At 37.7% G+C, this 26,969-nt stretch overlaps 2 protein-coding genes across 2 annotated transcripts; both read left to right on the top strand.

Annotated features, from left to right (window-relative positions):
- The first annotated feature begins 2,029 nt into the window (after nucleotides 1–2,029).
- Nucleotides 2,030–13,181, top strand: LOC103035102 (deubiquitinase DESI2). Its single transcript, XM_007247588.4, has 5 exons — nucleotides 2,030–2,788; nucleotides 4,516–4,588; nucleotides 6,365–6,458; nucleotides 7,792–7,933; nucleotides 9,414–13,181. Exons 1-5 carry the CDS (start codon nucleotides 2,750–2,752, stop codon nucleotides 9,657–9,659), a joined length of 594 nt encoding a protein of 197 aa, XP_007247650.1. The 5' UTR covers nucleotides 2,030–2,749; the 3' UTR covers nucleotides 9,660–13,181.
- Nucleotides 13,182–17,462: 4,281 nt separating this feature from the next.
- srsf5a (serine and arginine rich splicing factor 5a) lies at nucleotides 17,463–24,649 on the top strand. The gene is made up of 8 exons (XM_007247586.4): nucleotides 17,463–17,545; nucleotides 18,662–18,806; nucleotides 19,520–19,590; nucleotides 20,704–20,820; nucleotides 20,924–20,993; nucleotides 22,337–22,410; nucleotides 22,879–22,986; nucleotides 23,487–24,649. The coding sequence occupies exons 2-8, from the start codon at nucleotides 18,681–18,683 to the stop codon at nucleotides 23,746–23,748; spliced, it is 828 nt and encodes a 275-aa protein (XP_007247648.1). The 5' UTR covers nucleotides 17,463–17,545; nucleotides 18,662–18,680; the 3' UTR covers nucleotides 23,749–24,649.
- The last annotated feature ends 2,320 nt before the right edge of the window (nucleotides 24,650–26,969 follow it).

Genomic DNA, 26,969 nt, shown 5'->3' with positions numbered 1-26,969 from the left:
TTGTTATTTGCGTTTTCTTGTGTTTGCTTTCTGTTTTATTTGCTAGAGTTTACTGTTTAATATTATTAAAGTTAATATCTGCACTTACGTCCATCCTCTTCACCTCCCTGCATGACAGTTACTCAGTGGTACTAAGACCATGGCATAAAACATCTAGGACTCGAGTGATGCTTTTACTCACAGTTCATCCCACTTTAAATCAAAACTTGATTGCATGGTTCCTAACTGTGTTGGTGGCTAATCAGATGACCTTCAGTTCTACCAGTCCTGACCAATGGGAGAGCTGGATTAGATTAATCTGCCCAGATAACATGGAGAAAACAGCCTTGCTTGGCCAATTTACTGTTTCTTTTCACAAGTGTAACCTTTTAGTTTCCCCACAGAGGTCATTATGTAATAAGGCATGTACTGTAATACCGAGTGTACACCTTAGCTTCTTGCTAAATAATAACCAATTACAGAGACTCAGAGATTCAATAATCAGAAATCATCAGACCTTCTCTAAAGAACAAGAAAAACATAAGGGTTCCACACTTTAATAATGTGTTGTTCAATCAGTTGAAACATTCATTAATTTTTGTTTTTAAGTGTAAGAGGGTTTAGCTTCATACATTGCTGGCCATTTTAATGTGCTTACAACCCAAATATGCTGAAAGCTGTGTGTGCAGAGTGTCCAATAGTGCATGAGTAGTATGTGTGTGTGTAGACACTGTACAGCAGTTGAGCTGCTCACTTCAGCCGCACACAAATCAATTAGCAGCCCGATCAATACAGGCATTAGCAGATCAGCCGGAGACTGGACATCAGGGGTTTTACAAACACACACACACACACACACACACACACACACTGCACTATGACTATGAATACACAGATTCTCTCTGCCTCTCTCTCACACACACACACACAGAAAGGCTTTGCTGCTATATGGCCTTTCAGAGAGTGGTTGTATATATATATATATATATATATATATATATATATATATCATTTAACATATAATTGTACACAGAAAAACGTTTTGGATAGCAGAAGGAAGATTATGTTCAGAAAGAAGATAAAGTTAACAGGACCAATAAATAAATAATTAAAACTCTCTCTTGTAGTTCTTGCAGATTTTGTGGTAGGCTGGAGTGTTAATAACCCATCCAATAGCATTCTGAACATTTTCAACTCATGGCATAGAATCTGTGTCCTCAAGGCAAGCTCCCAAGACAGCGGCATTGTCCTGCTGGAATAATGGACTTGATTGTGTGTTCAGAAAAGGTAGGGCTACAGTTTGCAGAACTTCATTAAGCCTTCGGTATATTACAACTTTTACTTCGTAGCGTTACGTTGCCAATTATATACAGACTGGGAGTTTTTCTGACTAATCGACTCAAAATGAGCTGAACATGCCCCAAAACAGAGGCCTGGCGTTGCCTAGAAGACACAGAGTAAAGATGGAGGCACAACAGCCTTTTACTAATGTTAATTTTGCTGCCCTTTGCACTGACCAAAAAAGAAAAGTAATACAAGTAAAGAAAAAGATTTAAAAAAAAAAAAACTATTGTGTTTGCCTTTATATCAGTCTCAATTTTTGAATCATTAATTGTTCCTGGTAACTTTTATTTTCCAAGATGATAATGGCAAGAATAATCAGACTTAAGTTGTGAAAGAGTGCAGGGTTTAGGGAACATCATTTGAGATTTTTACACATAGATTGGCCACAATAGAGCAGGCTTTAACCCCATTAAGAATCTTTGTGATGTACTTGAGAAAACTTCTGCCAATAGTAGTAATACAAGATATTGGGGGATTTTTTTACAACTCTGGACAGAAACAAATGTTGTGACATTTCAGAAGCTTGTTTAAACAATGTCACAATATTGAAGCGTGCCGTAATTTAGCATGTTAAGTATCTGAATTGTGTATAAATACAGTATGAATATGTAGATGTGTTAAACGGTACGGATGATGACAGTTACGGTCCCCGTGACGTGATGAAGTCTCTCCCCGAGGCGAGCGTCCACTCGGCGGTGACGTCATCCCTCTCTCGCCGTTCTTTTCGGTACCGGAGCTCCACGAGCGGCCTCTACGAGGATCCACCCCGCGCGCGCGCGGTGCACACACACACACATACACATACAGCGCAGTGAACGTGCAGCGGCAGTAGCTGCAGGGTAGCAGCTCGCGCGATGTTGCTGCAGTAGCGCCTCCCACACGCGCGCGCCGTTTCGGGGCTGCTGCCGCTGCCGGACCCGCTCTCGAGCCGCGCCGGATCGGACCGGTGGAGTTCCCGGATGAGCGGGACCGGAGCGCCGCACAACTGGGGTTCGTTTCGGCGGATTTACTGCGCGAGGAGAGCCCAGCAGCAGCAGCGCGCGGCGCTCCAACGTTAAGGATGCTCCTCGGTTCCACTTCCGGTTCTGGTTCTGCCGGGGTTCGGTTCTGCGCGAGAGCTAACGATACAAACCCGCGAGCGGTTCTGAAGAAGAACACACACTTTTCTCTCTATATTTGTCTCCACAGCTCTCTCTCTACATCTCTCAATTTCTCTCTTTCTCTCTCTCTCTTTCTCTCTCTCTACATCTAACTTATATATTTCTGTCTCTACACCTGTATATTTCTTTCGTCCTCCCTCTATCTCTCTTTCTCTATTTGTCCCTCACTCTCCATTTCACTCTCTCTATTTTTTTTATCTCTCTCTCTCTCTCTCTCTCTCTCTCTCTCTCTCTCTCTCTCTCTCGTTCTCTCTCCGGAGTGGAGTATGGCCAGTGAACCGGTGATCCTGAATGTGTATGACATGGTAAGAGTGACTCTGCACGGATGCTCCGCTGCTCTGTTACTGTACTTATTCATCCAGTCCAGCAGGGGCAGCACAGCGCACAGGCACGACTGCACTGTTAGCATCAATGTTTATACTTTTACTCCTACACCACCCCTTAAACTCTGGTTAATCTGACTGAGTTGTGTTGCTTTTCCTCATGGAGTGCTTTACTGTAGATCACCCCTCTCACTCTGGAGCTGCAGTGTTTTGTTTTCCACCATTCCACCATTTGCACCATTGGCCAGCTGTTACATTTGTGGACAATTCACACACAGTTTCAGCCTCATAGCTATTATTATAATTGATACAGGGTGCTAATTGTTAAAGGATGCACTAATGGTAATTGGTGGAGAGTGTAAGCTGTTGTTATGTGTGGTTATTGAGTGTTTTTTGATGCAGTGTTAGCTTCTGTTATTGATAAGCCTTGAATACACTACACAAGAATTTCTCAGGGGGAAAAACATTTCACACTTCTACTCAGTGCTAAAACTCTTGCATCTAGACTGCAATTGAAAAAACAGGAGGACTTTCTCTGTCACATGGCATCGCGTTCAGTAGCTTCTCTATTTCCATACACTGTTGTGTTTACGTGGATCTCAGTGGAAATGCGCGCCCAAAGTGTATTTATGGTGTGTGGCATTGGACAGATAGCTATTTTATTACACGCTGGTAATGAAACTCAGAGATGCGCATCTGGAGGACCACGGAGTTTAACGAAAAAAGTACGTAATTCAGCCTGTAATTTTCTCAGAGGACGTCTGAAAAAAAAAAAAAACACATACATGGTCGTTCTGAACAGGAATAAAATCACAGAGGAGCCCCATGAAAGAGAAAATTCCCCCCTGAGAAACTAATCCCATCTGCATAGGGCTCACAACTGTTTTTTTGTTGTTTTATAAAATCTAAACCAATATAGACACACACTGGGCATGATACACTATACAATCAGATTCCTGACCATACATGCCACCATGCACATGACTTACGTCACCTAGGAGATTCAGATGCCAACGAGGGTATTGCACGAGTTTTCTGCAGACATTGTTTGTGGTGCTATATGTGCAGAAGCAAAAAAAAAAAAACTAAAAAAAATGTAAAAACTTTGTTGGGTGGGTGGGTTAGGAGACATGGTCTCTACACATTACATAATAAGCTGGAGGAAAGCAAAATACCTACATTCATATGAAAAAGTTTGGCCACCCCTATTAATCTTAAAAGAGTGGAAACTCTTTTTCATATGATGGTACATGCTGGTGTTCTGAAATAAATAACTGAATTAACATACATATATAATACGACATATCACACAACAGAACTTACTCTCTGTAACCTGTATAGTAACATCATTCTGTTATCAACAGTTAGCATTGCCAGTTAGCCATAAGCTACAGTTAGGTCTATAAATATTTGGACAGTAAAACAATCTTCATGATTTGGGCTCTGCACAACATCAAACTGTATTTAAAATGAAGCAAATGAGATGAATTGTGGACGATTAGGTTTTATTCAATAGGCTAGGAATTACAATCTTTTTTCCACAAAGACTTCTCATTTCAGTGTCAAGAATATTGGGTGTTGTAAAAACAAGGATTAGAAATGGTTCCCAAAACAAAGCAAGATTTTTGTTGAAAAGAAGATGAAGCTGATTAATAATATCATTAATCAAATCTCTTAAATCATATTAATCATATCTCTCCTTCTCTCAGTACTGGATTAATGAGTACACATCCACTCTGGGGATTGGAGTTTTTCACTCAGGAATACAGATCTATGGCAGAGGTATGTCCACACACTCTAGATCCACACACTCACAGATCAGATGCTGTGCTGTACCTTTATGTGTATAATCTAAGTCTGAAATAAAACCTTCCAGATTAACATTAAAATATAAAGTCTATACAAAATTTCACATTTTGGATGTTCTGTGTAAATAAATTAAGAAATCCTTTAAAGGAAACTGAGTTTTTGGTGGGAATTGGACCAAAACCGTATTTTGGTCCAAACCCCGAATCAGCAAACAAACCGCTGCCAACCAAACTCTGTAGCAGTTTGTTTGTGGTGTAAGGTAATGCGGCCTTGATCCAACCCAACTATTAAATGCATTATCTCACAAAGTGAGTACACATTTTTGTAAATATTTAATTATAACTTTTAATTGGACAACACTGAAGATATGACACTTAGACACAATGTAAGGTCATGAGTGTGTACAGCTTGTTTAACAGTTTAAACTAGGTGTGCCTCTAAAATTACTGAACACATTCATTAATGTCAACGAAACAAAATTCAGTACATCCCTAAGTGAAAATGGCCAAATTGTGCCCAAAGTGTCAATATTTTTTGTCAATAGCTATCATTATTTTCCAGCACTGCCTTAATCCTCTTGGGTATGGAGATTCACAGTTTACTGGAATCCTCTTCCACTCCTCCATGATGACACCTTCTGTTTAAGGAACCCCCACAGATGCTCAGTAGGGTTTACGTCTGGGGCCAGTCCGTCATATTTACATTTAGCTTCCTCTGCAGTTCCTCGGTGGTTGTCATCTTGGAAGTGTGTTTCGGGTTGTTATTATGTTGGAAGTAGGAGGATCATGTTCTACATCAAAATGTCACAGTAGTAGTAAGAATTCAGCCCCCCAATACCAAAAGCACTTATACAGCCTCACATCATGATGCTACCACCACCATGCTTGACTGTAAGCAAGGGACAGTTGTTTTGGTATTTTTTTACCAGGATGCTTTTACGCATGCTGGTTACCATCTGAGACAAACAAGTTTATCTTGATCTTGTAAAACCACAGGACACGGTTACAGTAGGATTAATTATTTATAAAAATGTGAGGGGTGTGTCACTTTTGTGTGAGACGGTATACTCCTCATATTTGAGCTAAATGACTGTTCAGCTGCAGTTTAATCTGATGTGTTACCCAGATAATTATTACATTACTATCACACCGTCATATTTATAAAATATGAGTAAAAGGAAAGTACATTTTTTTATGCAATCAGGTAGAGGAATCAATGTGTACAACACTGTTAGAAATCTAACATTAAATTAACCAATTTTGGACACCACCATTAGTTTAACATGTAAACTAATATTTAAAAATAAATCATGTGTCAATACAGTACTGCAAAAAATACACAGTACTTCAATATATCAATATATCTTAGTCCCCTAGCATGGACATAAAATTGATTGTCACACAATGATGAATTTATAAGTAATAAAGATATAATTGATAGCATAAACATGGCAGACTTTGTGATTTGTTTACAGCACCAGGTGCTTCATTTTCATCACACAGAGTAATTCTGTGTATGTGTGTGTGTGTAATCTTTGAGATTATGTATGTAAGGGAGAAAGAGAATCGTTGCTGAGTCATACAATGAGGTGACACAGAGCAGGATCTCCAGCTGCCTACACACACAGCATAGATTTCACAGTCTGTTTTTGAGGGAAAAATATATCTCTCTTCATTTTCCTCTTTTATTATCTCATCCTTTACAAACAGGTGTTTTTTACAGTTTTTCTGTGTGTGTGTGCTTTATTAGAATTTGCCTATGGTGGCCACCCATACCCCTTCAGTGGGATCTTTGAGATCAGCCCAGGGAATGCCACCGAGCTGGGAGAGACATTTAAATTCAAGTGAGTCATTTACATACACACACACACACCACAGTCACGCACACAGGGATGTGTATTGGCAAGAACTGATATGTATCATAATAAAGGGGTTACAAGGGGATACTGTAACATATTGTGATTTTTTAAATATTTTTTTGGAAAAAAAAAAACTTTAATAGTTGAAAAACAAACACATTCTATTTATAAAGTCTAAACAAAAGATACGTTTTTGAGTCAAATACAATACAACTGTCCTATGGTTATTTTTTGCATGATAGATACAATGTTTGGCATGTGAACTTAAAATGCATAAGAGCTCTGGTTAATAGTGTAGCGTAGTGTGCAATCACTGCTTGAGGGTACTTGTGAGTAAAGTGAGAACAGGGATGTGAGATTGGGCTCAGGTTTTTTAAAGTCTGACTAGTGTGAGCTGCCTTATGGACTGCCTTAAATCTGTTTGATATCTTTGTCACACCAGACCAGGGTCCTACCTGCAGCCCAAGAACTTAAAACTGGTCAAATTACTTCTTATATGTAAACAGACACCCTGTTAAGCAGAGTTAAGTAGACATTTTGATTATCTATACTTTACTGGAGTAATTATTCTACTCCTTACATTTAAAAATAGCCTTGTTATTTCTATTTTATATAAGATTGCTTTCATTCCTGTCTCGTTCAATAAAACCTCTTACCAGATAAATCTCTCCATCCAAATAGAGTGAATCTGATTGTGGTTGGATGAGGAGTATAAACATATACCATTCTGATACCCTGTTGGTTAATATGATCCATCCCACCTGCACACGTCACGCCCCACACTCCAGCAAGAACAAAGCAGACGAATGTAGCCTAGTATGAAGATGATTCACGATAGAGACTCAAGAGAACTTATGCGACAATGTCCCAACTAAGGTTATTTAATACATTTGCATTGTACAAAAATGCTTTCCTTTTCAATAGGCATAAATGTATCCCTTAAATTACTTTTATATTTAAGTCATTTTGAATCCAGTACTTTTCCATTTTTACTTTAGTAAAATCTGGAGTTGATTCTTCAGCTTTTACAGAAGTATTTTAACCCCTTATTATTTATACCTGAGCAATGAATGTGAATACTTTTGACATCGCTGCCTATATGAGCACACCCATTTATATTCCATCCAGTGATCAGTCTCCTCATTTATAGTGTCTCTAGTGCTGCTGTATGTGTAAGGCTAGACTTCTTCTCCCGGCCTGTCTAAAATAAAAAATACTTGGAACTTATTAAAAGTGTGTATTTTAAGCATTTAAAAACATTTTATTTGAAAATTATTCTTACTACAAGAACTCATACACAACCTTCTCTCCACTGCAGAGAGGCTGTTGCTCTGGGCACAACAGACTTCACTGAGGAGGACATCGATAAGATCATGGAGGAGCTGGGGAAGGAGTTTAAGGGGAATGCGTATCACCTCATGCACAAAAACTGCAATCACTTCTCCTCCTCTCTGTCTGAGGTTAGTATATCTCTTCCTCTTTCTCGCTCTGTTTCTCTTTCTTTCATTACACTTTATTGATCCAAAGCTTATTTTTTTAATTGGTTCTTTGTAGTGATCAGCAAATTAACAGAGTAATTTCAGTCAGGCTGTAGCTGACAGTCTAGGCTATAATGCTAGCTTAGCAAGTTCTTTACTAAAACATCCGTTGTGTAATGTAACCATATTTCCAAGGTTTGTACAGTACCAGTCAAAAGTTTGGACACATATTTTCTCATTCAATGTGTTTTCTTTCTTTTTATTAATTTAATTTTTTTTTGGTAAATTTAGTATTGAAGACCATATTTAAGCTATACAGGAACACATTAGGAATTATTTTGTAAACAAAAACACACCAGAATATGTTTTATATTTTAGATTCTTTTAAGTAGCACATTTATCTTTGAGGACAGATCTGCACACTTTTGGTATTTTAATCACAGTGTCTTCATGAGGGAGAGTCACCTGGAATAGTTTTCTCAGAGTCTTGAAGGAGTTTCTGGAAGTGCTCATCCCAAATCACCATCTCAGCTGATTTAGATCAGCTGGTTTAGATCAGGGGATTGTAGAGGACAAACACCCTTTTTCGTTTATTATCTAAGTCTATACGTGTCCCTTTTAGTTTTCATGTGTTTAATTGTTTTCGTGCTTTTAATATTCATCTACAATGTAGAAAATACCTTAAGTAAAGAAATAAAGAAAAATATTAAAACATCAGTCTACCTGATAGTAGAAGTGTGAAGAGGCTGTGTTGGTGTGTGCTGGCCTTAATATTGAGTGCTCTGCCAAACAAAAACAGCCATGTGAGCTTTCTGACATTCTAAGCAACGCTAACTTTTCCACTGGATACCCAGTATGTACTGTATATCTCTTAGAACTCTAGACCAATTTGTTGTTCGATGTACCTTTATTTTCCTAAAACTTACAATGAGTTTATAAGACAGACAGTGAGGTTAATTTCAGGAGATTCTAGGATGTCTTAAAAAGCACTTAAAAAGCTGTCTAAATGCTAACTGGTGATATTAGGCTAATCTGTTGTTTTGAGTTAGATTAATTGCTGATTTTTGATTTAGAAAATCTCTGGCACTGTGTGGTTTGATATGATATAAGGATTATGGCTATACTTCACTCAAGTCTTTAGTTATTGAGCTCATAAAAACAGCATGTATCCATCAGCTCAATACTAGCTAACAGCTGAACCCTGATTTTTGATAACAGATTGATTTCCCTGTCCCTGGTAGTTACCTGCTAAATGTGGGGGGGTATTGAAATATCAAAAATGTTTTTAAGAATTAGACCAACGTTATGAAATATTTTCTATCATGATGAATATTGATATAGAATCATTGTCCAGCCGTAATGAAAAGTGTATTAAATTAGGTTCAACATTGACATTAAACTCTCTCTCTCTCTCTCTCTCTCTCTCTCTCTCTGATTCTTTGTCTCTTTTTCTCTCATGCAGCTGCTGTGTGGGCGAGAAATTCCTCGCTGGGTGAACCGTTTGGCGTATTTCAGCTCCTGTATCCCGTTCCTGCAGAGCTGCCTGCCCAAAGAGTGGCTAACTCCAGCCGCCCTCCAGAGCCACATCAGCACACACTCGCACGCACACTCACACACGCACTCACACACACACAGTGAGTCCAGCGATGAGGAGCCCTCAGGAGCCGTCGGGGGAACATCACACACTTGCAGACACACTCGGGTCTGATCTCTCTTCACTACAAACCACACACAGACACAAAGCAGCTGCGTCCCAAATGGCTTAGTTCTCCCTCTGTAGTGTACACTTGTATAGTGTGCGACATGTCCACCAGGGGGGGCATTTTGGATTCAGCCATACACTCACAGGCCTCTGAAGACATCATCACTGTGTAGTTCAGCATCCAGGTCAAAATCAGCCCTGAGTCTGAATGCCGCTGTGGAGCCTAAATTTGCATCCCTGTCCTGATCTTACTTTCATACATTTATTTGACTCTTCAGTTATAGTCAAACAATCCTATGTGTCAATAGGGCTAACATGCTGAACTCCAGCTAGTACAGACAAGCTCAGCTCCTGATAGCAGGTTTATCTCAGGCTAATGCAACCTATCTCTAGCTTTCAGGCTTAGTTCAGGCTAGCAAATGCTAAACCTAATTAAACTGATTTAATTCCGGCTAAACTTAGCTGATGATGTTGCAAAGTACACAACAACTGCATGTGGGACCTTCAGAACAGGGATGTGAACTTGGACTACACACTAGAATGAGCATCACTCAAAAAGTTCAAAAAGCAAAACACACCAGCACCAACACAAAGCCCAGGGCTGTCCAAACTGTTTTCAAAGGGGGCCAGATTGGACCACATCAGAATATCTAATGGCCAGTCTTCCTTTCCAAAAATATTTATTAACATTAATTTTTATATTTTTAAACACTGAATTTCATTTTAGTGATATATCTGCAGCAGTATATCAGAGGAGTAAAAAATGCCACAGCTGATTATTTAGACTGGACAGTTTCTTAAAAACATTAATGCAGTGTTCCAACAGTCTGTTGTAAATATGTCTACACTGATGAGTGTTGGGATCTGGAAATGCCTATTATTTGTCCCACAATAGACTCATTTGCAGCTCATTTGAGCATGTTGCTACCTACAGAATGATGCCAGAGGCCTGTGTGTACACCCCCAACACACACACACACACACACACACACACAAAGAGAGAACGAGAGATGTTAACCTCTCATCCTCCTGCTGCTTCAGCAGGCTGCTCACCCTACCAGCCTGGATGACCAACAGACCTCAGAACTGTTTTCTGGAGAAGAATGAAGGACGTACTCCACCTACTGGATCCACCAGGGATTTTAAAGCCTCTAACTGCTCCTATTAAAGTGATAGTTTGGTAAATAATCTCATTTACACAGTTTCACCCCCTCCCCCGAAGTGTATGTGATATACCAGGTTTATCTCTAATGCAAGCTTACTCTAGCTTTCAGGCTTAATTCTAAAAGGTAGCTGCATCATGCAGATGTTGCTTTAAGTATAATGTGGTTTCTGGCACTGTTTGGCACACATTGCACATATACATTGACTACCCAGCTAACAGAGCAGCATTTAGAAAAGGTTCCAGGAAGGTTAGCCCATAACGTTACAGAAATATTGGTTTGCATCACAACGTTTTTAAAATGTTTCTCAGGTAATGTTTCCAGCTAGACAAATACAAACATTATAGAAACGTTAAAAGTCACTAAAAACTTAAAAATGTAAACATTGACAGAAGTGATGATGCAGTGATATTACCAGAATGTTTAACAATGTTACATAAAAAGGTTCTAAGAACATCCAGAAAACTTGACTAAAACTTATCAAATTGAATGTTCTTATATGTAAACTGTTATATTAACCAAAAATTGTTAGCTGGGTAAAAACATCCCTTTACTTTTAGCTCAAATGCTAAAGAATAAACATAGACTTAGGATGACGGATCATATTACGATTAGGTGGAGGGAAAACTGTGTGAAAGTGATTTGTCACCAAATTATTCCTTTGATTACCCTTATCCTTTTTCATTCCTTTAATACAGAACAGTATTTACCATTGTGCATTCTCCTTTTTTACGACCTTCCTCCGTTTGTTGGAGGACAAAAATCGATGGATGGCTCAGACTGACCGCCATTAAGCCTCCTTCATCCTTTTTGCAGTATATGTCCCTCTCTTCCGTAGTACTGTAAACCTGCTTCTGACTGAAGTTTGTGAGTTTTCTCTCTCGGTGAAATCTCTTTCAGACTAAACTGTTCTAGCCGTTTTTAGATTTTTTTTTTAAAGAAAAAGTTATACCTCCGAATAGCTGGGTTAGTTGTACTTGGACTCTTTTCTACTTTGTAAATATTTTAACAATGAGATTTTAGCTAGCACATTGTTCTTTTTGTTTTTACACAAGGAAATAAAACATCAGCAGCCCTTTCAGGAAGAAGACATTAAAAGAATAGCCTCGACCAAATTCGCTAACATTGATAACTGTTAATACAAGCTAGTATCGGATGATGGGATGTCTTTTCCTTGATACTGTAGTTTGTGTCTACAGGCTTTCATTCACTTTTAGCAATATTAGCGTTTATCGACTCTACTCCTTAACTGTCTTTTTAAATATTATTTATTTTAGATAAAATTATTTTGTTTATTTAAAAGCAGCTTTAATTTGAAAACATGATGTCAGTTTGCATTTTTTATATTCAGGTTTCACTTTTTCAGTTTATACTGGGTATATGTTGCTGTTTTAGAGAGTTTGGTCATCTGTGATGCTGCCTGATGTTTTTTCTATTTTTTCTTTTGTGCATTATTTGCAGGGTTGCGTTAATGTGTTTATGCTAAATAGAACTAAAGAACTCTTCAACACTGTATTAAGATGAAGACGGATTATGACTAAGTGTGTTATAAACACACACAGCTGTATGGAAGCGCAGCCATATTACAATAAGCTGTTAATGATTCATAATTTCAATAACAATGGCCTCATCTTTCTGGTAATGGTCTGATTACTCAGATGCTTGGTAGGAAAATAGGGAAAGATTTCCAGTATGTGGCAACTTTAATGTTTTAGACCTATGTATATAGCATAGTCTTATAAATACCAATTACCCATAACATTTATTACTATTTTTAATTACTATGCAGTATTAAGCCCTGCTGGAGCTGCATTACCTTTACTTAGTATGAATTGAGCAAATGATACCACAATCCAGTATGAATCTGAAGTGTCTGCAGTTTTTACAGAATGCCATAAATAACTGCAGAATTGTTAAATCCAGTATGAATCTGAAGTGTGTGCAGTTTTTACAGCCTGGTAATAATTATTGTGGAGTAATTTAAATCCAGTATGAAGCTAAATTTTCCAGTGTTTTAACTATTTGACTAATACATGCAATGTGATCTCAATGCATAATGACTCTGTTAGCAGTTTTTAACTTATATCAAATAACTAAAGTGATTTTTTTCCAGCCTTACAGTAATAAAAAGTACTTGTGGAGTGATATTAATCCAGCATGAATTTGCAGTGTATGCAGTGGAGGTAGTAATTGTTGGGTGGTTTTGATCCAGTATGAATCTGCAGTATGTATAGCTATTGTAATCTGACAGCAGTATTGATAATTGAGAAGGCTGTGCTGTATACAGTGTTGAATAAATTACAAATTACCTAGTGAAAATGTGATCCTTAAAAATGTAATAAACATTTGAATTAGTTTTACTCTATTCCTGATTTAACTGACTTATTTGGTGTTCAAAGAAGTTCAAAGAAGTGTATTATTATTTAATCCTCCTTTACCTTTGTATTGTAATTATAATATGAATGTACGCGTATAACTTTATAATTTAACAGTATTCTGCAATGTTTTGAAGGTTCGCACAATCTGGGACATGTTTCCTTGAGCTTCTGAAATGTTCTTTGAAATGCTGTGGTTCTATGTAGAATCATTGCTGTACTAAAGAATCTTCATCGGGTCGATTACAATGGTATGTTTGCATTACGAGTACTGATATTTTGTGTAATCCAGATTACACACAGTCCATTACTACCCAACACTGTCCATGCTGTTACTGTTGTTGAGTGTGTTACAGGGTGGTACATCTGGATAAATTACACAAGAGGGAAAAGAGGGAATAGGCCAATCAAATCTTGTTTATTACATTGCAAATCTCTTCTGGGAAAGCTAATCCAGCTCCAGTAGGGTTTTTAGCACATCGCTATGACTGAAAATAAAGTTCCTGTGAAAAGTCAAATCATCATGATTTATCACTGATCCCAGATTCAGCTGATTAGCCAACACATGTTTGGAATCTAATGTGTGCTTCTTTAGTGCAACAGGAGATGCAAAATTAAGAAACACTGGTCTTAACCTGTCACCAATTACGTCTTTGTGAACAACAAAATGGCCATCTTCTAAAGCTCATACAGATTAGCTAAATTAGCTAAAATATTTAATTGATTTTTTATATCTTGGGTTGGAGGCTTGTGTTGAACATTTTTATTTTATTTTTGATAATGTCCTTTTTACTACACAAACCATCCCTTAACAGTAAAATAATAATCTAATGGTATAAGTTGTTGCCAATAAGCTTTATTACAACAAAGAGATAATCTACCAAACACAAATGTTCTTATTTTTTGTGCTACACTTAGATTTGAGTACTTTAAATGACATTTGCCTGTCGCTGGTAGATATGTTGAAAAGTATAAAATGAGAATAGCGTGAAACTTTTGTGTGGAAATGAGAATTTGCAAGTTGTACCATGCAAGTTGTAGCATGAACTGTAGGATGTAATTGATGTTACATGACATTGCACATCCTGCGATGTGACTGTTGTACAGGCATACATTGCAGTGATGATGCTGAAATGATATATTGTGCAGCCCTCATATGTTGCACATTTAATAGATAATAAAGTTTGATAGATACATCATAAAGCATTTGGAAAAGGTTTAGAACACTGTGTAAGTAACTTTAGTCTATAAACACAAATATCTTTAAATAAACATCTCCACAGAGCTGAACTGTGGGGCAGCCGTTATCTTACATGTGTAAATATGGTCTTTTTAAGCTATTTTACTTAATCAATGGGTAACACTTAACTTGGATGGTCCATTTGATGGCCTTGTTGATGCTCAACTGACATTTAATTAACTGCAACTTAACCGTATGTCAAATGTAAATAGAACATAACCCTAACCCTAACCATTAATAAATCCTAAACTCTAACCCTACATCTAACCCTAACCTTAACCATTAATCAACCCTAAAATCTAATCCTACACTTAACCCTAACCTTAACCATCCATCAACCCTAAAATCTAACCCTACACCTAACCCTAACCTTAACCATTAATCAACCCTAAAATCTAACCCTAACACCTTAACCTAAACTTTAAATATAACCCTAAACCCAATCCTTAAATGTTAAGATTAGTGTTTTAGTTAGAGTTGCATGTAGAGTTACATTGAATAGAGAATCATGTACATTCTCCTTTCAGTTAATTTGCATTTAATAGACATACAGTTGAATGTTAGTTGAATGTCAGTTGAGTATCATCAAATGGACCATCCAAGTAAAGTGTTACCAATCAATGTATGGTGTAATCTATTTTTGTTAGTAATTTTAGCATACCAAACTAAACTAAACTAAAAAAACTAGAAGCACACATCAAATACTAAACTTGTCTTGGCTGATCTACTTCCCTGTGAGGTCAGAGATTAATTATGGTTCACTTTGTGAACCTTTAAAGCTGTGTTTAAAGATGTCTGTCAATCAAGTATTTTATCTCTTCATTCATTCTGTGTCACAGCAGGCAGCCCCTGGTGTGAAGCTGCTAATCACCACTGCTGGAACCTCCATAAATCATTCTTACTCATCTGTGCATTTAAATTCCACAATCCTGATTTCTGTCTAGTATTGGATATTATTTCTGTTGTTTGACTCACATATCTGTTTCTCTGGATGGAGTGAAAAGGCCACTGCTACTTAATCTTAAATCTCTAATAATAAGTAAAAAAAAAAAACATGTTTCTACTCTTTGTCTCTTTTAACCACGAATAGTGTTTACTTTTATGGACTGAAAGGTAGCAAAGTTTTACTAATGCTGAACCTAATAAAGAAATGAAAAATAACATTTTAAAAGCTCACATTATTCCTGTCTCTTTACATGTGGCTGTCTAAACTAACACAGATTTTTATTGATAATTTAGTTAATGACATTAAACTAAACTGACGTTACTCTCATTAAACTAATGATAAACAACAATTAGGCAGAGACAAGGCCAATAGTGAAGCTGTGTGCTCTAAGTTTTAAATATATATATATATATATATATATATATATATATATATATATATATATATATATATATATATATATATATTAATGTATATGTCATATTAAAAGCTTATATGTATGTATATAACTTGACAACATTTTGGTGATGCTCTACACCTCAGCACTACTTGGATAAAGATGTTAAAAAAGACATTAAAAGTATGCTCCATTTTGGTTGAAAGTGAAAGATGAAAGGATGCTTATATGAGGTCTTATAGCCTGGTTTCATCCACTTAAAATATGTCTTTATACCTTTAAAAATTAGGCTACATATCTTAATTATTTGTCTTTTTATCCACCTTAAAAACATCTTCTTACCTTTTACTTTCTACCAAAATGGAGCATACTTTTAATGTCTTTTTAACCTAGAAGTGCTGGGGGTGTGTATTGTAAAGCAGTTTTAGGTTCAAAACTGTGGTAAAAACTATATTTATAGAATACCTTATACCCAATTGAAACATATGCTGAACTATTTGTGAACTAAAAGTGTAAAACAAACCAGAATATGTTTTATTCTTTAGCTTCTTTTAAGTACCATATTTAGCTTTGAGGTCAGATCACCCTTTTGGTATTTTCCAGAGATGTATAAAGTACTAGAGACTTAGACTTGAGTAAAAGTACAAGTGATCAGAGTTCTCAGAGTGAAAGGCAGAATGGGAGTAGTAAGATCTTCGTATCAGCTTGATCACTTGATTTACTCAATGATGAAGAGCTTCATCAAACCCAGTGATCTACCGTTCTGGCTTTAGTGATCATGTGGGTTTGGAATGAGTTCTAATATTTTAATAATTGTAAAGAGTAATGATGCAACACATAAACAATGTATCAGAGTTAAAGTATTTTAATCTCACTGTCTTCATGAGGTAGAGTCACCTGGAATAGTTTTCTCAGCTTCTTGAAGGAGTTTCTGGAGGTGCTGAACAATATTTTTCTGCGTTTCTTTCACACTGTAAAGCTCCAGCTCATACCAAAACACCATCTCAGTTGTATTACTGTTTATTATGTAATTTTATGTGTTCCTTAATTATTTTTATTTGTTATATTAATCAGGGTATCTGCACATTTTTAAAGCACAAATGGAATTACCTTTAAATAAATAGGTGATAGTATACAAAAGTATACAAAAATATTTACTGAAGTGAAATAAAAACATTCAGTCCACCTTAGGGAACATTATTGACTTTCTATTAGCAAAAAATATTTCAAATACCTGTCAAAAAAACATAAAAGTACTCTGTTAATGGAACTTGACAAAACAGTATTTTAATTACTCATTACTTTGCCAAAAGAACTGGCAGAATAATTGGCATGGTCCAATTTTTAGAATATGTTAATAATCAATGCAACATAAGAATAATAAGCAAACAAAAACTTGAATAAACTGGCTTGAATGGCACCTCAATTTATAAATCATTCATCTATATATGTACACTATATTTAGCTTCAATTTATTAAAAAGTAGTAGTTATGAATAAGAAGTACAAAAAAGAGCCTGTAATCATATATATATATATATATATATATATATATATATATATATATATATATATCGGTGGGATTTAAATCGGTGGGATTTATTGTTCGGTTTAAGTATCGAAACTGAGTGGTATCGCCCAGCCGCAACGCCCTGTTCCAACCCACAACCCACCTCCCCCCTCCCCCCACCCGATACTATAAAATCCCTCCGCAAGCCGCTTCACCCTCATCTCCTGTTCATTCGCCATTTTGTTACAGCTCAGTTGATCAGGTGAGACACGGTTTAAACTGGTTTTATTACTATTTTCTGTATTATCTGCATCTGTGATTTGACTAGATTACTTTAAAAAAATCAATACATCGGTTTAAATCGAGTTAGGATCGTTTTAGGAAATAAACATCCGCGCGTTCAACAGACGGGTGTTTCTGTAGCGTTAGCATTAGCAGTAGACACGCTGTTAATGGCCGCTTCTGTTTGTTTATCAGGATTTTTGTAATTTATTTTAGGTATTTCGGAAACTTGAGAGTTGGATTATAATTGTAAGGGGCAGTTTGAACTGTATCTGTGCTTAGTATTGCGAATTTGGTTGGCATTTGTGTTTTTGGCGATGTTTATCTTAAGTAACTAGCTAGCTTATTAGGAGAGGTGGGTAACCCAGGTCCAGAAAGTAAAAATCCATGCCAGGGTTTTGTACCAACTGCTTGCAGCTGAGCTGCAGCACTGCCGCCCAGGCAGTTGGTACAAAACCCTGCGATGGATTTTTACTTTCTGGACCTGGGTTCTTCACCTCTAGCTAGTGTAAACTTTCTAGCCTAGCTTAGAGAAGCAGTTTGGAGACCACGTAGGTTAGCTAGCTTATTAGCTAAGCTAAGTGGGTGAACACGAATGCATTTAGAATTGGGCGTTAAATTGAGCTTTTTCTTTACATGAAATGTACCCAACTTCTTTTTAAGGCTAAATGTTTTAGCACACCACTGTGCTTGTTTTCGATTAAAAATAGTTAGTTTAAGCGCCATTATTGCCTGAACTTAACTTACATAGGTTAACTAAGTTAGCTAGCTAACCTCGGTTACATTCTTAGAGGCAGACTTCCTGCTCGTGTTATCCGTTCCACCTTAAATCCTGTAGCAGTTGGCTGTCAAGCAGTTTATTTGCTTTATAATATATATTCTATAAAGATATGTGCAGTACTACTAAACTTGTGCTATTTTTTAGCGAGTAGCTATAACTGTAAGCCTTGGGTTAAATAGTTGGCTTATTCACAGTACTATACTGTACTAGATCCAGAACTTTGCTAAGAGTGATCTTTGGACTCTCCGTCTGTTTGTCGTGTAGATAAATAACCAGCCTTTAGACTTAATCTATAATCTACCACTTTGCCCCCAGACTTCCTTGAATTTGCACCATGAGCGGATGTCGAGTGTTCATTGGCCGCCTGAGCCCCCACGCCCGGGAAAGAGACGTGGAGAAGTTCTTCAAGGGCTATGGACGCATCAGAGAGATTAATCTGAAAAATGGATTTGGATTTGTGGTGAGTGCTGTAGAATCATCCCTTTAACTTAAGAGTCTGGAACCATTTCTCACATTTTCTTTTTTTTAATACTAAATTCAACATGGTATTTGAAATTTAACAAACAGATCATTCATGTTTTTTTCTTTCTGTGGGGAGATGACTGTAAATATTTAGGTTAAAATCCTGATGTAGTGTAAATGATGCAAAAACAATTTCATAACTTGCTTTAATTTGCTTGTAGATATCAGGTCTCAACTAGTTATACGGATCAGAAAACATATTTCAATACATTTTGAATTGTTAAAATAATTGGAAGAGAGCGGTAAAAGCAGAAAATACACGTTTTAAAATATTCTGTGAATATTTATGAGTGAACACATGTTCACACACAGACCTGCTGTGCTCTTGATCTATGTATGCCAATTAGGAACTTAAGTTTACACAGATATTAAAGGTTCTGTGACACAAGTCACCATGGGCTCTTTTGGGTTAAATATAGTTCTTTTAGCCAGTGCTCATAACAGGCTTACAATGCTAGAGAGGAGGGTGGAATAGCATTGCCCATGTGTAGAAATTACTATTTTAACACCATTAACGAGCTCAGTGGCTGCACACGTAAGTGGTAGAATTCAGAGGGCCTGACATATAAAACGAAGCACTGAACTTTAAAAGTGCTAATGTAGTTACTGGGGAGAGTGTTTGACTGTCCAGTTTTTGTGCTTTGTGTACAGGAGTTTGATGACCACAGAGATGCAGATGATGCCGTGTACGAGCTGAACGGAAAGGAGCTTTGCAGTGAGAGGTATGGTGTCTGTGATTGGACCAAATGTATCAAAGCAGTATGAAAATGTACTACCATAGTTGGGGTGAAGAGCTAGAGAAAGGATAAAGTGGTCCATAAATTAAAAAAATAAATAAATGGAGCCTGGAGGCTGATTTGGAAAGTGAGGGATATTTTTAAAGGTTGGTGAAAATTATGTCTACAATGTAATCATTTTGCATGTTACAACATTATCAACCAGAAAATAATACTTGACTTCATTTATTGCCATATTGTTTCATTGTTTGCTGTGTAATTTAATTAAGTCTAATGGAACTTATATTATCTGTATTTTAATATTATTTACACGTATATAAGGCATCCTGGGCTCTGCTTAACATTTGTTAAAATTTATATTGCTTTAAATGTAAAAAAAAAATTATGAATTGCCTTTTTTGGGTGGTGTTACATTATTTTGGACCAAAGTTTACGTGTTATCTGACTATGTAAATATTTTAAGCGCATGATGTTAACTCCAAGCTGCAGGAACATCTTTGTTGCTTTTGTCATGCAACCATCACATTTGCATTCAGCCTTAAGCAGTTGAGCCCCACCCATTTTACACTGCTTCAGTCTGCACTGGTTTTATTTTTGAATGAGGTTGCCGTGCGTGGCATTCATTCTGAACACTTATTTGCACAACAGTCAAGGAAGGTATTGGAGGAACTGCGTCTCTTTGAGGTTAAAATGTACTTACTGGTGTTTGAATGTAGTTATACTTAAAATGTAATGTAATATGCTGCTAGATTGATGCCTGTTCCAGGATGTTTTTAAATTCAGTCTTCTTATAAGCCATTTATTACAAGCCATTTGTGTACATGCCCTCTTTACATTTACTGCACATTTAATGTGTTACAGAAATGCACCTTGTACCCTGGGATTGAGTTAGGAAAATGCTGTGACCTCCATTTATTCACTGTTTTAGTGATCATGTTAATGTTTTCTTGGCCTATTTCAACATGGTTAACAAATACATGCAGGGCTATTTAAAGACTAAGCTTCTACAAAAGTCTAATGTGGAGGCTTACTGGGTTGATCAAATGAATATAGTGATGTAAATGTTTTTTTTTATTTTTTTTTTATTTGTGTATGAAGGGTGACCATTGAGCATGCTCGATCTCGCCGTGGCAGAGGAGGTGGTCCTGGAATGGGTGGGGGACGTTTCTCTCCACGCTTTGGAGGCTACCGTCAGTCACGTAGTGCGGGGTCCAGGTGAGAAAGTGGGTTGGGTGTGGGTTTATTATTTTCGAATTATAGGTTCTATTTGCAAGTCTTATAACAACCACGATGACTCAAGCTTTTTTTCTCTCCCCAGGTATGGTCCTCCTGTTCGTACAGAGCACCGAATCGTTGTGGAGAATCTGTCTTCCCGGATCAGCTGGCAGGTGAGAAACCTTAGCATGCTTTAAAATGTTTAAATTGTCACTTTCAGCTTTTATAAAACAATGTACTCAACATCCCCCCTTTTTTTTCTTCATTCCATTACAGTAAGAGGGTAATTTTTCAAATGTTTTTGCACTCATTTATAACAGTAGGGTACTCAGATCTTTTTACCATTACTTTTGATGATTTTTTTTCTGCTAATTGCTGAAAGGTCATCTAACTGAGACCCGTCTTTTCAAACCTTTCTTTAACAGCTGTGCTCTGGCATTCTTTAATTGGAGTTGCATGCACAGCCCCCTGAGGTGCATAGCGCCCTCTGCTGGTTGTGTTCTGAATAGTGTCCATGTGGTGCCTCTCCCTACACACAGTTGCGGCTGGTCTAATTCTTGGCTGGGCCCCCTAACGGGTGAAAGCGGTAGCGCAGGATAGCCTTAGAGGACATGGGTAGCCACTCTGGAGGGTCTGTGGTCACAAATCGGCTCCACGCCCCCCCCTGCCCCGTTTGGGTCTTTTTCTGTTGGTGCAGAAGCGGGGGGTTGCACACTCCTCTATCTCTGGTGGGTCCGTGCTTGTGGAGGCCGGATGGGTCGAGGCCAAGGTCGTTTAAACTGCATTGGTTCCGTTTGCTATTTGGACAAGTGGCTCTTTGCTAATATCTTCCGTGGTTCGGAACGGTAAGTAGCTCAACACACTGATAGATCACATGGAACGAGGGTTGGGAGATTACTGTAGGTACAATGTTAAAGGGTGGGTTAAAGGGCCCATATTGTGGACAGACCCAATTGCAGTCCCGTATATGGTAATTGAGCTCCATTAAAGCTTGTTCAAGTTCATTGAATGTGGTGATGGCCCCTTTTACATACACACTTACCTCCACATTGTTTACAGTGATTCAAATGGAGCAGTTTAGCACCACTTAACACAAATGTGCCACAATAGAGGACAGTCACACATCATTTGCATGCAACTTTTTGGGTATGGGCTCTTTAGTGGCTCGGCCTGGAGAGAGAAAATACTAAGCAATTGTAAAAAGCTTTAAACCAATAATAATGTACTTTTGAATCTTTAGGGATGGTTTGAGCCTTCTCTCTTTCACCACACTCTTTTGCAGTGCTTTACAATAAAGCTGTAGCATCACTTACACTCAGAAAAACATCAGTTTCTGGGTGAAATGTTTGTGGGCAAAAATCAAGGTCTTCAAAGGGAGCTTTGCTAGAAGAGCACATTACACCACAGGTGTGCAATTTAGGTCTGCGGAATGCTCTGTTTTTAAAGGTGTGTGTGTCTCAGTAAATTGTGGGTCTCGTTTTTGCATGGATCACTGAGTTCTCCTGCTTTGCTGTAGGACCTGAAAGACTTGATGAGAAAAGTGGGTGATGTGACGTTTGTGGACGCCCACAGGACCAACAAGAACGAAGGGTGAGGTTATTTTTCAGACTTGTTTAATGGTGAAGTTCACAAGTCAGCATTAATGTAGTTTGTATTAATGAAGCTTGTGTTTCCCAAAGGGACTTCCTTATTTTAAACATGCACCAAGTCCGTCTACAATGTTGCAGCATGTGTATATGTCCTGCTGGAAAATGGTGGCTCGAGTAGGAAATGTTACAATATCTGGGCACAACTGTAGCTGCATTAGCAAGAATACCACAGATTGGGTGGGTGGGTGCTGACAGCCATTGAGTCTGATAAAATTCCAGTTGCATGTTAACCTTGAACTAATGTTGCTGATTAGTAATGAGGCTGAAATTGCAGTGCAGTCTAGTGGCAGATTTAAGCGAGCTCCTTAACTTCTCTCAGTTCTGTTGAATTCAGAAGGGTTTATATCTGCCTAAAGTGCAATCTGACAATGCTGTTTTTATTTATTTATTTATTTATTTATTTTTATAGGGTTGTTGAGTTTGCCAGTCACAGCGACATGAAAAATGCCATTGAGAAGCTAGATGGCACAGACCTGAACGGCCGCAAGATCAAGTTGTTTGAGGACCGCAAAAGGAAGTATGTTGGAACTTTTTGTTTTTTTTACACACCTAATGTGCTCGACACTGCCATACAGTGCTCACGGTGTTCATTGTATATCACTTAGAGGTTTCAAGAGTTAAAAATGATTGAAATCTGTATGAAGTTCCATACAGACCTCTGTCAAAGTGTCTGTGACCTGCACCACCATGGCCCTTTTTTGGTGTTAAAATGTACTGTCTTAATGTCTTAATTAGTTAACCATTTAAGTGTGTTACTGTCACTAGAACTGGTAATAGTACCCTAATTGTAAAGTGTTAAGATCTTGCAAAATATCTGTCTGCCCTCAAAACCCAAACACATTTTCTGTCACTAAAAAGTGAGATCTGATGTAATGCAATTAATGATGTGTGGCGGAAGTTCTTAAATGAAAGGTCTAAATATTGTGTACTTGGTATAAGAGGATCTTATGTTAACTCCCAGCTTTGATATGGTTCATTAGCTGTCAGAGAATAATTTAAGTTTCTTTCCCTCTGTAGCCGCAGCCGAAGCCGTTCCCGCAGCTCCTCCCGGTCACGCTCCCGTTCCCGCTCCAAATCTCCCAGCCGTAGCCGCAGCCGTGAGAGCAAACGCGAGAGCAAACGTTCTCGCAGCCGCTCTCGCTCTGCCAGCCGGACTCCAGAAAAAAAGCAGTCAGCTGCCTCTCGCTCCAGATCACCTTCGCCATCTTCTCCACCTCAGAGGAAACAGTCCCGCTCTCGTTCTCGTTCTCGCTCTGCGTCCACCGAGAGCCAACACTGAGATTGAACTTGTGTGTATAATTGTGTGTTTTGTCTAAGGCTGAATGTGTTTAAAAATGGCAGAAGCTTAATCAGTTAAACATGTTTTTGTGGCAAAAGGAATAGTTCAGCCAAAGATGTTTGCGGAGAACTGCAGCATTTTACCTTTTTATCTGTCTGCTGTGTCTGTAGTGTACGGTTGTTTACTACTGAATGTCTGAAAAAAGCAACATCCTACTGACTCTAAACTCATTTAAAGTAGACTCCATTGGGCAGCTACTTAAATGGAACATCAGAACATGTCAAACCTATCTGGTAAACTACCCAAAAGCTACAAATGTGGCAGAGATATGGACTGTTGCTTAAAGCAGGTTGTCCGCTTAGTTCTACTTATTGATGGTCGTTTCAGTTTGTTGTCTGCATGTTTGGACTATTCCTTTTACTATCATTATGTAAACGCTTTTATTTTATTATTTTTTTCCTCCCCAATCAAACATGCTTCATATTGGTCAGTGCCTAATTTTCCTGAATGATGCAATAATTGCTTCTCCCCCCCCAGTCCTTTTGATTAGCCCCTGCTCTTTCTGCTTGTTTTGTAGTAGTGACGCACTTGATGAATAATAATAAACCACATTTGTAATAGTTGGTACAGAAATTTTCACTGGACCATGATTGCATTTTTTTTTTTTTTAATTTCTGAATTGGCCAAACTGTCCTTTTTAACTGCGACACCCAGAAGCAGGCACAGGACTGGTTGATATGTTTGTGCTTTCTCCTTTTATTTTCTTTTTTTTTTTTTTTTTTCTTTTTTTTTTTTAAATGGAGTTCTTGTGCTGTTCTTGATTTTGGAGAAAGTTTTTTGAGGTGTTCTATGAACTAACTGTGAATACTGATTTAATACAGAAATAAACTATAAAACCAAACTTTTTTGTGGGGTATTTAAACAGTGTGGTTTGATGCCACTCAAACACTAGGTGGTGCAGTACCACAACATTTGACTGAGGCCTAATTTGTCCGGGTAACAGTGAAGTTCTAGGTGCAGGTGTATGTATTTGCAGCGTTCCAGATAAACATAAATCAGGTTTGCATCATCCAAGCTTGTTCTTTGATTTTAATTTGTTTATAATATGCACAGCCAGGTGAAAAATGTGGCTCTTGAGCAATTATGATTTTAATTGGAAGTTTGTGTATCTGGTCTCTTAGTCTGACCAATGTCCTATTGATGAAGTATTGTGGTTAGAAACTGCTTCTCAAATTGAACTTTCTGATCAGATTTCACTGCTGGAAAAAAAATGCTAGTTTGATCTGAGTTTGTTGTAGCATTACATTTATATGTAGCAATATCAGTATTTCAGATGTGCAAAGCTCTTAGCTAAGCAAGAGATGCTTACTTAAACCCCTGAAAATGTTTTCTTTTGCTTTATAAATCATTGGTTCTTTGGAGCAGCAATTTTTTGTTAGATGTCATATAGCAGACAAACACTGATATTTGAAAAGTGAAATTAAATGTGCATTAATTACTCAAAATTAGGCAAAGATTAATGCATAAATTTGAGCAGCTTTGTCATTTTATTAAATTGAATACCTTATTGGAAAATATGTTCGGTAAGGCCATTGGCACTTGAACTAAATACACAGGTGAATCAAAGTATTAGAGGTTTTTCTCTTCTCTGAACAGTGGCAACACTGGAGCCTCAATACACAACTTTCAAATGACCTAAAAATATGGTTGCCACCTATGTCTGACAAAAAAAAACCGATACGGTCATACTGACACATGCTCACAAATATACGGTTGATGTAACAGAATTAGAGACTCCATAGAAGTATCTCCCTCCTTAATATTTGATTCAGTATCAGTAGAAGCCGCCTGTTCCGATTGGATAGTGAAGTCACATAATCCCACAGCACCAATGAGGCACAATAGTGCACGTCAGCGAGAAAAAAAAACAAGTTTAGACAAGCCAGCTTCATTTTGTAAAAAGGTGGTGTGGACTGATGAAACTAAAATTGAGGTAATTGCAGGGCGGTATGGATGGCAGAAAAAGAACACAGCATTTCATGAAAAACTCTTGCTACCTACAGTAAAATTTGGTGGTGGTTCCATCATGCTGTGGGGCTGTGTGGTCAGTGCAGGTACTGGGGATCTTGTTAAAGTTAAGGGTCACATGGATTTCAATCAATATTTAAAGTGGGCTGTTAATGCTCAGAAACCATCAAACCTGGATATGTTTTGTAAAAAATAATGTAAAGAAGAAAATACCTTTAACCAGAAGCCAGACTCTCATTGGAAGCTATAGGAAGCGTTTAGAGGCTGTTATTTCTGCTAAAGGAGGACCTACTAAATTTTTCTAATTTTAATTTTTCTGTCGGGCGCCCAAATTTATGCACCTGCCTTGGTTGGTTTAAAGAATTATTGTTCACTTTCTGTAAATCATGTAAAACCTAATTTCACTTGTCAAATATCACTGCGTTCATCTGCTATATTATATATTTAATTGAAGTTGCTAATCAGAACAAAAGATGATTTATAAACGAAAATCTTGAAAATTGTCTGGGCTGCCCAAACTTTTCATACCACTGTATAATAATAAACAAAATCCCTGAATTTACAGTGTGTCCAAACTTTTGACTAGGTTTAATAATGTGTTTGTTCAGAGTAAATCTTAAAGGTGTATTGTTACTCATTGTTAAAAGACAATATATCAAAAGGTTTTTTTTTATTCTTGTACTGTCTTGTCTCCTCCACGCCCTCCACTGCATACAGTGTCTGTCTCCCTCTCTCTCTCCCGCTTGCTCACTCACTCACTCTTTCAGTGATTGCTGCAGTGTACAGAAATCAATAATAAAGCCGGTCATGGCTGACACACACTCAGCTGAGACAGAGATGGATGTTATTGATTTCAGTCCATATGTATTTCCCAGAAATGAAGAGGAGCAGCTTGCAGTGAAATCTGCTGTGTAAAACACCTCATCCTCTGTTGCTATGAGGATCATGGCAACCGCTGAGTTGGAGAATAATGACTGTAGGCCTAATGCAGTGTCAGTGATGTCCAGGGTGTGTGTGCATGCCTCTCTCTCTCTCTGGACTGTGATCACTCAAGGACAACTAGATTAGCACCCACAATGCACATCACATCAGTGTATTCTCATGAACTCCAGCAGTGGAGTCCAATTAGTCTGAGGGGAAGAAATGGCTGTTGGCAAGACTATTCAGGCTGTTAAACACAACGTTGATTGTTA

Source organism: Astyanax mexicanus, chromosome 7 (assembly GCF_023375975.1).
Source record: "Astyanax mexicanus isolate ESR-SI-001 chromosome 7, AstMex3_surface, whole genome shotgun sequence".
NCBI lineage: Eukaryota > Metazoa > Chordata > Actinopteri > Characiformes > Acestrorhamphidae > Astyanax > Astyanax mexicanus.
This window is presented reverse-complemented; position numbering and strand designations above follow the sequence as displayed.